The 12,699-nt window shown below is 44.0% G+C and overlaps 1 protein-coding gene across 1 annotated transcript; it reads left to right on the top strand.

Moving 5' to 3' along the window:
• ACOT6 (acyl-CoA thioesterase 6) lies at positions 338–10,018 on the top strand. Its single transcript, XM_013967291.2, is given in 4 exon segments — positions 338–780; positions 783–984; positions 3,045–3,247; positions 8,264–10,018. Coding segments are annotated over 4 exon segments (1,269 nt in total). The 5' UTR covers positions 338–522; the 3' UTR covers positions 8,870–10,018.

The raw sequence follows: 12,699 nt of genomic DNA, 5'->3' as shown, positions 1-12,699 counted from the left end.
TTCATTGGAAGGACTGATGTTGAAGCTGAAACTCCAATACTTTGTCCACCTGATGCAAAGAACTGACTCATTTGAAAAGACCCTGATGCTGGAAAAGATTGGGGGCAGGAAGACAAGGGGACGACAGAGGATGAGATGGTTGGATGGTATCACCGACTCAATGAACATGGGTTTGGGTCGATTCCGGGAGTTGGTGATGGACAGGGAGGCCTGGCGTGCGGCGGTTCACGGGGTCACAAAGAGTCGGACACGACTGAGCAACTGAACTGAACTGAACTCAACTCTGGACTGCAGGATTAATATTTAACGGTAACTTTTGCTTTAGCAGACCTTTCTTCCACTCAAGCAATAGCGGACTGCACATACTCCAGGAGACCTCACAAAGCAGTTTAGCCAGTGTCCCTACGACCACCAACGGGAGTAGCTCTAAGGTTCCAACTGCGAAGGCCTTTTAAGGAGGTGGAGAGACGCCAAGCCCTGCCCTTGACTCCGACTGGCCACGCCTTTTCCGTCGGGATCTGGATGGCGGTGACAGTGACTCTGGAGCCGGCCGGCCGCTGCCGCTGGGACGAGCCCGTGCGCATCGCCGTGCGCGGCCTGGCGCCGGGGCAGCCGGTCACGCTGCGCGCGTCCCTGCGCGACGAGAAGGGCGCGCTCTTCAGGGCCCACGCGCGCTACTGCGCCGACGCCGCCGGCCTGCTGGACTTGGAGCGCGCGCGCGCGCTGGGCGGCAGCTTCGCGGGGCTCGAGCCCATGGGGCTCTTCTGGGCTCTGGAGCCCTGAGGAAGCCGTTTAATGGCGATCTGGTGAAGCGGGATGTGCAGACGCCCTTCGCCGTGGAGCTGGAGGTGCTCGACGGTCACGAACCCGAGGCCCAGCGGCTTCTGGGCCGGGCGGTGCACGAGCGCGACTTCCTGGCGCCCGGGGTGCGGCGCGAGCCGGTGCGCGCGGGCCGGGTGCGCGGCACGCTCTTCCTGCCGCCAGGTGAGCCGCCCCTTTCCCAGGCTGTTGTGGAAAGCTGGGTGTAGTCCTGAGACCCTGGCCGGCCCCTTGTCTGCCAACGGAACCCTGTGGTTGTGGAACTTCTCCAGACTCGCCCCCAAGCTCCAGAGTCTACCATGAATTCTGGGTGACAGTTTCTCCTGTAAATTTCAGTGCACTGCCTGGAGGTACTGCCACTCCCTTCAAAGTGAAGTTGCTCAGTCGTGTTCGACTCTTTGAGACCCCATGGACTGTAGCATACCAGGTTCCTCTGTCCATGAGATTTTCCAGGCAAGAATACTGGAGTGGGTTGCCATTTCCTTCTCCCTTAGCTGTATGCTAAAAGTGCATTCAGCCGACTCAAAAAAGACATTTATGCTGCTTACGTGCCAGCCACGCAGCTGTATCTCAGATATTAATACTAATATTAGGCAATGACTTCTGCTGACGTGCAAGAATGATTTTTGCCTTCTTTCACATCAAACTTACTGAAACACAAACCAACTGCTTGCAGGTCCCCTCCTCCTGTCATAAACCGTCTGTCAGTGGTTCTCAACCTGGGTGATTTTCCCTTATTCAAGGGTATTTGGCAATATCTGGAGACATTTTTGCTTATCACAACTGGGGGAGGGGGTGCTATTGGCACCTAGTGGGTAGTGGGTAGAGGCCAGAGATGATGCGAAATGCCCACAATGCACAGGACAGCCCCACAACAAAGAATTATCTTGCTCAAAGTTATCAATAGTGCTAAGGTTAGAAACCCTAGTCTAAGTAAAAACAAGATGCTTGCTAGGTAAAAGTGGTCTGCAAACCGAACAGCTGACCCACCCCTTCCAACCAAATTCCTGACTGAAACCCCTACTATATACAACTGCTGGAGCTGCCACTGTTCACAGAATCCCTAAATTGAATCCTGTGATTATTCTCCAAAACAAGAAGCCCTACTTTATTCTTACAGTTCTTTAGCAATTTACAACCTTAACTGGTCGCTGCCCACTCAACTATGAACTCCTGGGGCTGGAATTGTGACTTATATATCTCCATATCTCTATATTCCTAGAGGCTTACACAGGGATATAATAGAAGCTCAATAAATAATGCTGACTGATTCAATAAGAATCTCCTAAAGACTTTCAGTTTTTAAAAAATTTTTTCACTGCCCAACCATGATGTTTCAATTAAGTCAACTGTTATCTATTTTAGTACTACTGTGGCCCACTTAAAATTTATTGTGTTCTGACTCAAAGATGTTATGTAAACAATGTAGAAAAGTTCAATCATTTAACAAATATATAGTAAATCAAGGATTATGCTACTTACAGTAACTAGCAAAGTCAGACATGGGCCTCACTGTACCTCCCACCTAATAGAGTATATAGGCAACTATAGCTGGACCGATGAATGGTAAGTGCTATGATATGGGAATTGTAGGCCCAGGGTGCTGGTAGGAACAAATAAAAAGCTACCTAATTCAACTCAGCCTGAGGGGGCTGGTGGGGGAGGTTGGGAAAGCTACCAGGAATGGAGATCTAAACTTAAATTTGAAGACTGATGAATCAGCCAGGTCAAAAAAGATGGTGAGGGGAGGAGAATAGTGTACACCATTTTCAGGGGCCAATGAGAACAGGGCACATTTAGGGATGGCATTCTTTAAGGCTGGAGCAGAGAGCATAAGGAGTTAGGGAGTATATTCTAATAATCCCTTGTATATGTAGAGTGTTTTACAGCTATCAAAGCATTCTCAGGTATTTTTTTTTTTAAGGAAATTTGGTAGAAATGTATATTTCATGCTGTTATTTCTAACTTGGTTTGTATTATCATTATTGTTTTTTGCAAATATGTGAAAATTTCTGGAGAAAATAAGGCATTTTGTTCCCCCCTTCTCTCCAAAGTTTATTTAGGAAAAAAAAAAAAGAAAGTAAAAAGAGTTCTCCTCTACCTTAACACCTCCACTTCATGCCCAACCTTCCTTGCTTTAAAAAATCCTTTTTGCTGACCAAATTCTGAAACTCAAGAATGTCTTCTTAGTGCCTAAAACCCTTATGATTTGTGGTGCTCTCCAGGCAGCAAACCCTTCCCTGGAATCCTCGACCTGTTTGGAAGTAGTGGTGGCCTTTGTGAATACAGGGCCAGCCTTCTGGCCGGACATGGTTTTGCTGTGCTTGCCCTGGCTTATTTCAGATTCGAAGACCTCCCTGAACATCTGAATGATGTGTGCCTGGAGTATTTTGAAGAAGCCGTGGACTTCATGCTACAGCATCCAAAGGTGGGTTCTGGTGCTTGCCTGAATGCAGAGCAGAGCAGGTGAAGCCAACACAGGGCTGGATCCAAAAGCTCTGCCAGGACACCCAAGGCTGGAAATATGGCATGAGACACAAAGGCTTATTCAAAAGTTGTTAGGATTATTGTTTTCATTTCTACCTGTTTATCTTCAATCCCCTGTGACTCAGCTGTTTAGTTCCCTTTAGTTCTTGATCAGAATTCAAAGAGTTGGACTTAAAAGTCACTAACCTTAAGTTCTGGTTCTGGGTCTACTACCAAGTGGCCTTATAATCCTGAATAAAGGAGGTGCCCTCTCTGGGATTCAGTTTTTCTCATTTATAAGATTAATGTAGGTTCTTCCCTGGTGGTCCAGTGGTGGTCCACTTGCACTTACACTGCGGGGGGCAGAGGTGTGATCTCTGGTCAGAGAACTAAGATCCTGCATGCGCGCCCCCAGCCCCCCCCCCCAAATTAATGCAAATGTGTAGAGAAGAAAACTTTGCCTATAAAGAGATTTTTGAAGGAATCGGTGACATTTGAATAAAGGCATTTGTATTTGATGATGTGAAGGAATCATTAATTTTGTTAAGTGTATTAACTGCATTATGGTTTTGTAGATAAAGTTCTTATCTGAGACTGAAAAAGTTAATTAAAACATTTTGGAATTATTATAAATGGAATGGAATACATACTCTTTGCTACTATCTAGACTTAAAGAAATCCACACATTCTAATGTTAAGGAGTAAGATGTACTGCAAGGTCTAATTCTGTTAGAATTCAGGGACTGGTTTCAACAAAGCTGCTAAACCTAGATGATCTTGAACTGATGATTTACTTATGGGTTATAGGCCCCAGGAACAAGAAGAGGCTACAGGCTGGGAGCCTTTTGTTTTAGATGACCACTCTCTGGCCTTCCTTTGGCTGCATTCCTGCCCACAGGGTGTGGAGTTTGAGGGACCAAGGGAATATGTCTACCTGGAAACCATGTGCCCCTCCCACCATGCCCTTTAGACCTGGAACCCCAGAATTATCTGCCAACCAGCTCTGATCTTGCTTCCAGGCCCTATGCCGCTTCTCTGGGTCCATTAATGGGAATATCAGTTCAGTTCAGTTGCTCAGTTGTGTCCGACTCTTTGCGACCCCATGAATCACAGCATGCCAGGGCGCCCTATCCATCACCAACTCTTGGAGTTCACTCAGATTCACGTCCATCGAGTCAGTGATGCCATCCAGCCATCTCATCTTCTGTCGTCCCCTTCTTCTCCTGCCTTCAATCCCTCCCTGCCAGGGTCCAGCCCTGGTGGATCCAGGGTAATTCGAAGCAGGGGTGGAGTCGGCGTCTAGAGGAAAATTGTTTAATTAAAGATATGGAAAGAGATTAGAAAAGAATCGTGTAGTAGGAAAATTAGTGGAGAAAAGAGGCCAAATAACTTGGTTTATGCAGAGAACCAATAAAACTCCGAAAAAAGGGGTTTGCACCGTCTACATAGGCCACTGGCGCCTGCTTGAATAGCAGAGGGTGCCCCACCTTGGGCTCCCTCTCGAGTGGGTCTTAGAAGCCAGGGCAAATAAGTAGACACGGTGAGCCTCGGCTCTCCAGATGGGAATTCAGCCAGAAAAGAAGAAAACGAGAAAAGACCACAAGGGGGAAACCAGTCTTTCCAGGAATTGGTCCGTTTCTTTATTTTCCAGGTCCACTTTTATACTTTTTGTTATACATAGAGATAAATGGAAAATACAAAGTCATGTGGGGTCAGTAGTCCTGACCCTTATTGAAACCACGCTTTGTTTCTGCATTCCTTCCGATATACAGAGTTCTCAGGTGATTTACATCATCTTCCGGCCAAGAGGCCTGCTAACATTTTATGACCCTTTCTGATAATGATTAGTCAACCAGAAAACTTATTTTCTCCAAAGGTGATTTTTCTTAAATCAGGCACCACTCTCCAAAGGCACCAGATAAAGTTGCATTCCTACAGAGCAAAGGTGCAGTGGGCTATAATCAAGAAAAGAATTTACTTAGCCTAAGGTCTAACGTGATTAATATCAAAGGTTAATACTTATTCCTCCTATATGCTAGTTATGTTCATCAATGTGTATAAAGGGCAAGGGGTATGGAGGCTTAGCAGCAAATATTGGCTCAACAATGAAACCTTCCACCGGTATAATTTCTAACTAACTCGCTAATACTATACTAATAGTTTTCTAACTTCTCAAAAGAATTTGATTTTACAAAGTTTAAAGCATCTCATGCCTCTCACAGTTGGGAGGCTGTGAACAATCACATGTGGCCAGACAAACCTGTCAGGCAGGCTAGAGAGCCATCAGAGGACCTTGTGGACTGAAACAGTCTTGTCATGCCCAGGAGATTTATTAACTGGAGTTTTAGGTTAACTCCTTTTCAGAGAGAGGTGGTGGAGGAAAGCCCCCCGTAATGTCAGCAGTGTAGGTGAAAGCATAATGTAGTAAGGTAGGCAGACTCTGGTTTTGGGGGTAGATGCTCAAGAATGTCCAGGAGGACCCATGAGGTTTGATCCTGCCTTTGCGTATGTCAAGCCTCCTTCCTCATGACCTTTGCCATGGGCTGGATTCGTCACGCCGGCTCCCGGCACCTCCCAGCATCAAAGTCTTTTCCAATGAGTCAACTCTTCGCATGAGGTGGCCAAAGTACTGGAGTTTCAGCTTTAGCATCATTCTTTCCAAAGAAATCCCAGGGCTGATCTCCTTCAGAATAGACTGGTTGGATCTCCTTGCAGTCCAAGGGACTCTCAAGAGTCTTCTCCAACACCACAATTCAAAGGCACCAATTCTTTGGCGCTCAGCCTTCTTCACAGTCCAACTCTCACATCCATACATGACTACTGGAAAAACCATAGCCTTGACTAGACGGACCTTAGTCGGCAAAGTAATGTCTCTGCTTTTGAATATGCTATCTAGGTTGGTCATAACTTTTCTTCCAAGGAGTAAGCGTCTTTTCATTTCATGGCTGCAGTCACCATCTGCAGTGATTTTGGAGCCCCCCAAAATAAAGTCTGCCACTGTTTCCACTGTTTCCCCATCTATTTCCCATGAAGTGATGGGACCGGATGCCATGATTTTTGTTTTCTGAATGTTGAGCTTTAAGCCAACTTTTTCACTCTCCTCTTTCACTTTCATCAAGAGGCTTTTTAGTTCCTCTTCACTTTCTGTCATAAGGGTGGTGTCATCTGCATATCTGAGGTTATTGATATTTCTCCCGGCAATCTTGATTCCAGCTTGTGCTTCTTCCAGTCTAGCATTTCTCGTGATGTACTCTGCATATAAGTTAAATAAGCAGGGTGACAATATACAGTCTTGACACACTCCTTTTCCTATTTGGAACCAGTCTGTTGTTCCATGTCCAGTTCTAACTGTTGCTTCTTGACCTGCATACAGATTTCTCAAGAGGCAGGTCAGGTGGTCTGGTATTCCCATCTCTCTCAGAATTTCCCATAGTTTATTGTGATCCACACAGTCAAAGGCTTTGGCATAGTCAGTAAGGCAGAAATAGATGTTTTTCTGGAACTCTCTGGCTTTTTCCATGATCCAGAGGATGTTGGCAGCTTAATCTCTGGTTCCTCTCCCTCTTCTAAAACCAGCTTGAACATCAGGAAGTTCATGGTTCACGTATTGCTGAAGCCTGGCTTGGAGAATTTTGAGCATTACTTTACTAGCGTGTGAGATGAGGGCAATTGTGCGGTAGTTTGAGCATTCTTTGGCATTGCCTTTCTTTGGGATTAGAATGAAAACTGACCTTTTCCAGTCCTATGGCCACTGCTGAGTTTTCCAAATTTGCTGGCATATTGAGTGCAGCACTTTCACAGCATCATCTTTTAGGATTTGAAACAGCTCAACTGGAATTCCATCACCTCCACTAGCTTTGTTCGTAGTGATGCTTTCTAAGGCCCACTTGACTTCACATTCCAGGATGTCTGGCTCTAGATGAGTGATCACACCATCGTGATTATCTTGGTCTTGAAGATCTTTTTTGTACAGTTCTTCTGTGTATTCTTGCCACCTCTTCTTAATATCTTCTGCTTCTGTTAGGTCCATACCATTTCTGTGCTTTATCAAGCCCATCTTTGCATGAAATATTCCCTTGGTATCTCTAATTTTCTTGAAGAGATCTCTAGTCTTTCCCATTCTGTTCTTTTCCTCTATTTCTTGGCACTGATCGCTGAAGAAGGCTTTCTTATCTCTCCTTGCTATTCTTTGGAACTCTGCATTCAGATGCTTATATTTTTCCTTTTCTCCTTTGCTTTTCGCTTCTCTTCTTTTCACAGCTATTTGTAAGGCCTCCCTAGACAGCCATTTTGCTTTTTTGCATTTCTTTTCCATAGGGATGGTCTTAATCCCTGTCTCCTGTACAGTGTCACGAACCTCATTCCATAGTTCATCAGGCACTGTATCTATCAGATCTAGGCCCTTAAATCTATTTCTCACTTCCACTGTATAATCATAATGGGAATATACCTAGGCCTTAAACATATAGGCTGGGGTGTCCATGTGTAAGGGGGCTCTTAAGGTACATGATGGAGCCAGAGATGGGAAGAGGAGAAGAGTTGGCTAAAAACCAGAGACTGGGGCAGGGGCTGGTGCTCCCCCCATGCCATGTTCCAGTATAGAACTCCAAGGAGTTCCAAGATATAAAATTTGAACCTGAGCTTATAAGTTGTTATGGAGGTGTATTTATCAAGGTTACAGGAAAAATATATTTTATTTAACTTTTAAATATTTGTAACTTTTTAAAGTATTTAGGTGTAGGGTATATGGGCCTCTGTGTGTACTCTTGACCCAGTTGCCATAAATGGTGGCGTGGAGGCCCTGTGTACTAAGAAATTAATTGATTTGCTCATTAGAAAATATATTTGAACTTTGTGGGCTGTTGCACAAGGACAGAAAGCAAATAACATTTCAGAAAGCTGCCTAGAGAATATAAAATTACAGTTAAATTCTCCATTTATGAATTCTAAACTTGTTCTTATTTTCTCTTTTCATCAGGTGAAAGGCCCTGGTGTTGGGCTTCTTGGCTATTCCAAAGGAGGTGACCTGTGTCTCTCAATGGCCTCTTTCTTGAAGGGCATCACAGCCACTGTAGTTATTAATGCCTGTGTGGCCAACACATTAGCTCCTCTACGTTACAAAGATATGATTATTCCTGAGCTCAGCTATGACCTAAAAAAATATACAATCACTGAGTCAGGCTTTTTAAATTTTGTGGATATTTGGGGCAACCCACTGGAGAAAACCAACCACCAAAGTCTTATTCCATTGGAAAAGGCCCAGGGGCCCTTCCTGTTTATTGTTAGCATGGATGATCATAACTGGAAGAGTGAAGTCTATGCTCGTATAGCCTCTGAACGGTTACAAGCCCATGGGAAAGACAGACCCCAGATAATCTACTATCCAGGAACTGGCCATTGTATTGACCCACCTTATTTTCCTCTTTGTAGAGCCTCTGTGCATGCAGTTTTGGGCCAACCAGTATTCCAAGGAGGTGAGCCAAAGGCTCACTCAAATGCACAAGCCGATGCCTGGCAGCAAATTCAAACTTTCTTCCATAAACATCTCAATGGTAAAAAATCTGTCAGGCCCAGCAAATTGTAACACTGTAATCATAGACCATATATTAATAAAAATCCTGGACTTCCCTGGTAGTCCAGTGGTTAAGACTCTGCCGGGCACATGGTTTCAATCTCTGGTCCAGGAAGGTTCCACATGCTACATACAGTACAGCTAAGCCCATGTGCCACAACTCCTGAAGCCCAAACACTCTTGAGCCCATGCTCTGCAACAAGAGAAAGTACCACAAATGAGAAGCCTGTGCACCCCAACTAGACAGTAGCCCCACAACTAGAGAAAGCCTGTGTGCGGCAATGAAGACCTCGCACAGCCAAAAATAAGAATATAAATTTAAAATAAATAAAACCAATGGTATTAAAAAAAAATCCTATCCATACAACATGTGTTGGGTTTTTTAGAGCACCTAGCAAACATTTTGTAACAAAGCAACCATCTCCAACTCCTTGTCAGGTCCTATCAGCCCTAGCAACCCAACTTTCTTCATTGGTGGGTCCATCCCTTTCTCCCCTGAACTTTTCCCAGTGTATATAGGCTAAACCCTGATCTTATCTGTAGGAACAATCTTAAGCAGGAAAAATATAAGAATTGCCTGCCCAAGTCTCAACTGCTGGCCTAGATTTGACCTTGAGTTCTGCTTCTGAAGTCAGCTTTTGTTCTACTGAGAGTCCCATACACTCTTTGGGCCCTAACTGACCATATCTGGCTCCCTGGTGATTCAGACAGTAAAGAGTCTGCCTGCAATGTGAGAGACCCAGGTTCAATCCCTGAGTCAGATATATCCCCTGGAGAAGGAAAGGGCAACCCACTCCAGTATTTTTGCCCGGAAAATCCATGGACAGAGGAGCCTAGTGGGCTACAATGCATGGGGTCACAAAGAGTTGGATATGACTGAGCGACAACACTTTTTGACCATATCTGAAGCTTGGGAACCTGCCCACTGAAGTCCTTTAAGGAATGGACTCTGCTTCATTCTTGTCTCTGAACCACACTCTGAGGTTTGGGAGCATCAACATACTTAATATCTTAAGTTTTGCTTTTATTTTATGAATGCAGAGTTTTGCCTTTATGACCGAGAACCTAGACTTCAATCTCTTCCTTACTGAGAAAGAATCCTTTACAAGTTTTGAATTTAAAATTCAAAGGATACTTTACAAAATAAAATTGAATCCTTTATCAAAAAAGCATTTGTTGTAAGTGAAACAGTTTACTGATATATACTGTTGATATATTAATACTTACTCTTTATTTAGTGTCTGAATTTTCAATCTTGGAACTTGGCTACCTAGAGGAATGCCTTGACACCAGCAGATTTGGGGGACTTAATCTTTGGATGTCAGATTATACCTGACAAATCAGATTTCCTCTCTGCACCATCTGTTCCTATTAACTTCCTACTGGGAAGGACTGGGATCAGTTTCTCTCAATCCATTGCCTTGTATTGGGCACTATCTAGACTTATGAGACCAAAGCAAAGGGTCTTCTGTGAGTGCAAGAATATTTTTCTGACACACATCACTTGGTTTGCTGAGCCCACACTAAGTCTTTCACCAATTTGAGTCTATTCAAGCAAATGCCCATTAGACCTTAACTAATGAAAAGAAGCCCAGCGTGCTGCAGTTCATGGAGTCACAAAGAGTCAGACACGACTTAGCAACTGAACAACAACAATGAAAAGAAGGGAAGGGTTTCTTAGAAGTTACCTCGTTTTGACCGGTTGTTTAAAAATGTGTTGAGTGTATTTATTTATTGTGTAGTATAATTTTCTGTAATTTGAATTGTTGAAGCCTCTGCTTTAACTCACTTCTGGGTGGTTCTACTACCCTAGAGATGCCTTTGGGATGGGACATCATAGAAGTTATAAAGAAAGTGGGTGGGATGGTAAGGGCCAAGGTAACACCAGAAGCTAAATATGAGGATGATGACTTAACATCTATGCATACGAAAGAACTAGGTGTAGGGACAGCCCTCCACCTCCATTTATTTCTTACTGATAAAGTAGCCTTGAAATGTCCTACACTGACTAAAGATATTTGGTGACTTTCCCCTCAAAGTTGATTTATGTGACCAGTTAGCTTTAAGAATATGAAAAGGCAAAAAAATATGATGTTGAATGACAAAGCCCCCAGGATGGCAGGTGTCCGGTATGCTACTAGACAAGAGTGGAGAAATAGCTCTAGAAGTCATGAAGAGGTTAAGCCAAAGCAGAAACCATGCCCAGTTGTGGATGTGACTGGTGGTGAAAAGTAAAGTCCGATGCTGTAAAGAACAATACTGCATAGGAACCTGGAATGTTAGGTCCATGAATCAAGGTAAATTGGAAGTGGTCAAACAGAAGATGGCAAGAGTGAACATTGGCATTTTAGAAATCAGTGAACTAAAATGGACAGAAATGGGCAAATTTAATTCAGATGACCATTATATCTACTACTGTGGGCAAGAACCCCTTAGAAGAAATGGAGTAGCAGCCCTCATAGTCAACAAAACGTCTGAAGTGCAGTACTTGTGTGCAGTCTCAAAAACAACAGAATGATCTCGGTGCACTTCCAAGGCAAACATTCACTATCACAGTAACCCAAATCTACGCCCCAACCACTAATGCCAAAGAAGCTGAAGCTGAATGGATCTATGAACACCTACAAGATCTAGAACTAACACCAAAAAAAAAAAAAAAAAAAGTCCTTTCCATCACAGGGGACTGGAATGCAAATTAGAAGGTCAAGAGATACCTGGAGTAACAGGCAAGTTTGGCCTTGGAGTACAAAATGAAGCAAGGCAAAGTTTAAGAGAGTTTTGCCAAGAGCATGCACTAGTCATAGCAAACATCCTCTTCCAATAACACAAGAAACGACTCCACATGGACATCACCAGATGGTCAACAGATTGATCATATTCCTTGTAGCCGAAGATAGAGAAGCTCTCTACCGTCAGCAAAAATAAGACGAGTTGACTGTGGCTCAGATCTTGAACTCCTTATTGCAAAATTCAGACTTAAATTGAAGAAAGTAGGGAAAACCACTAGGCCATTCAGGTATGACCTAAATCAATCTCTTATGATTATACAGTGGAAGTTGTAGGGAATATGCTATGCACAGGCCTGTACTATAATTAACAGGGCCTCTTTGAAAAATAAAAATGACTTTCTCATCACCCCCAGGCAAAGGGCTGGGAGTAGTAAAAAGTACATTGTGGAAAGATCTTGAAAACAAGATGCTGAAGTCCTGATGTGACTGATGGAAAACCCTTAGGACTGTTCCCGTAACCAGAGCCTTGAGGGAGTTGCTGAGAAAGGGCTAAACAAAGTCATGAAAGGCCTGAAGGTTTGACACTGAGGACTGTGCATCATATATCTTTATCCCCAATCTGAGATTGTGAAGAACAGATATCTCTAGAGCACAATTAAGGAAGTCAGTCAGTTCAGTTCAGTCGCTCAGTCATGTCCGACTCTTTGCGACCCCATGAATTGCAGCACGCCTGGCCTCCCTGTCCATCACCATCTCCGGGAGTTCACTCAAACTCAGGTCCATCGAGTTGGTGATGCCATCCAGCCATCTCATCCTCTGTCGTCCCCTTGTCTTCCTGCCCCCAATCCCTCCCACATCAGAGTCTTTTCCAATGAGTCAACTCTTCACATGAGGTGGCCAAAGTACTGGAGTTTCAGATTTAGCATCATTCCTTGCAAAGAAATTCCAGGGTTGATCTCCTTTAGAATGGACTGGTTGGATCTCCTTGCAGTCCAAGGGACTCTCAAGAGTCTTCTCCAACACCACAGTTCAAAAGCATTAATTCTTCAGTGTTCAGCTTTCTTCACAGTCCAACTCTCACATCCATACATGAACACAGGAAAAACCATAGCC

The sequence above is a fragment of the Capra hircus genome, chromosome 10 (assembly GCF_001704415.2).
Source record: "Capra hircus breed San Clemente chromosome 10, ASM170441v1, whole genome shotgun sequence".
NCBI classification, from domain to species: Eukaryota; Metazoa; Chordata; class Mammalia; order Artiodactyla; family Bovidae; genus Capra; species Capra hircus.
The sequence above is the reverse complement of the archived record's forward strand: the minus strand, read 5'-3'. Positions and strand labels throughout refer to the sequence as shown.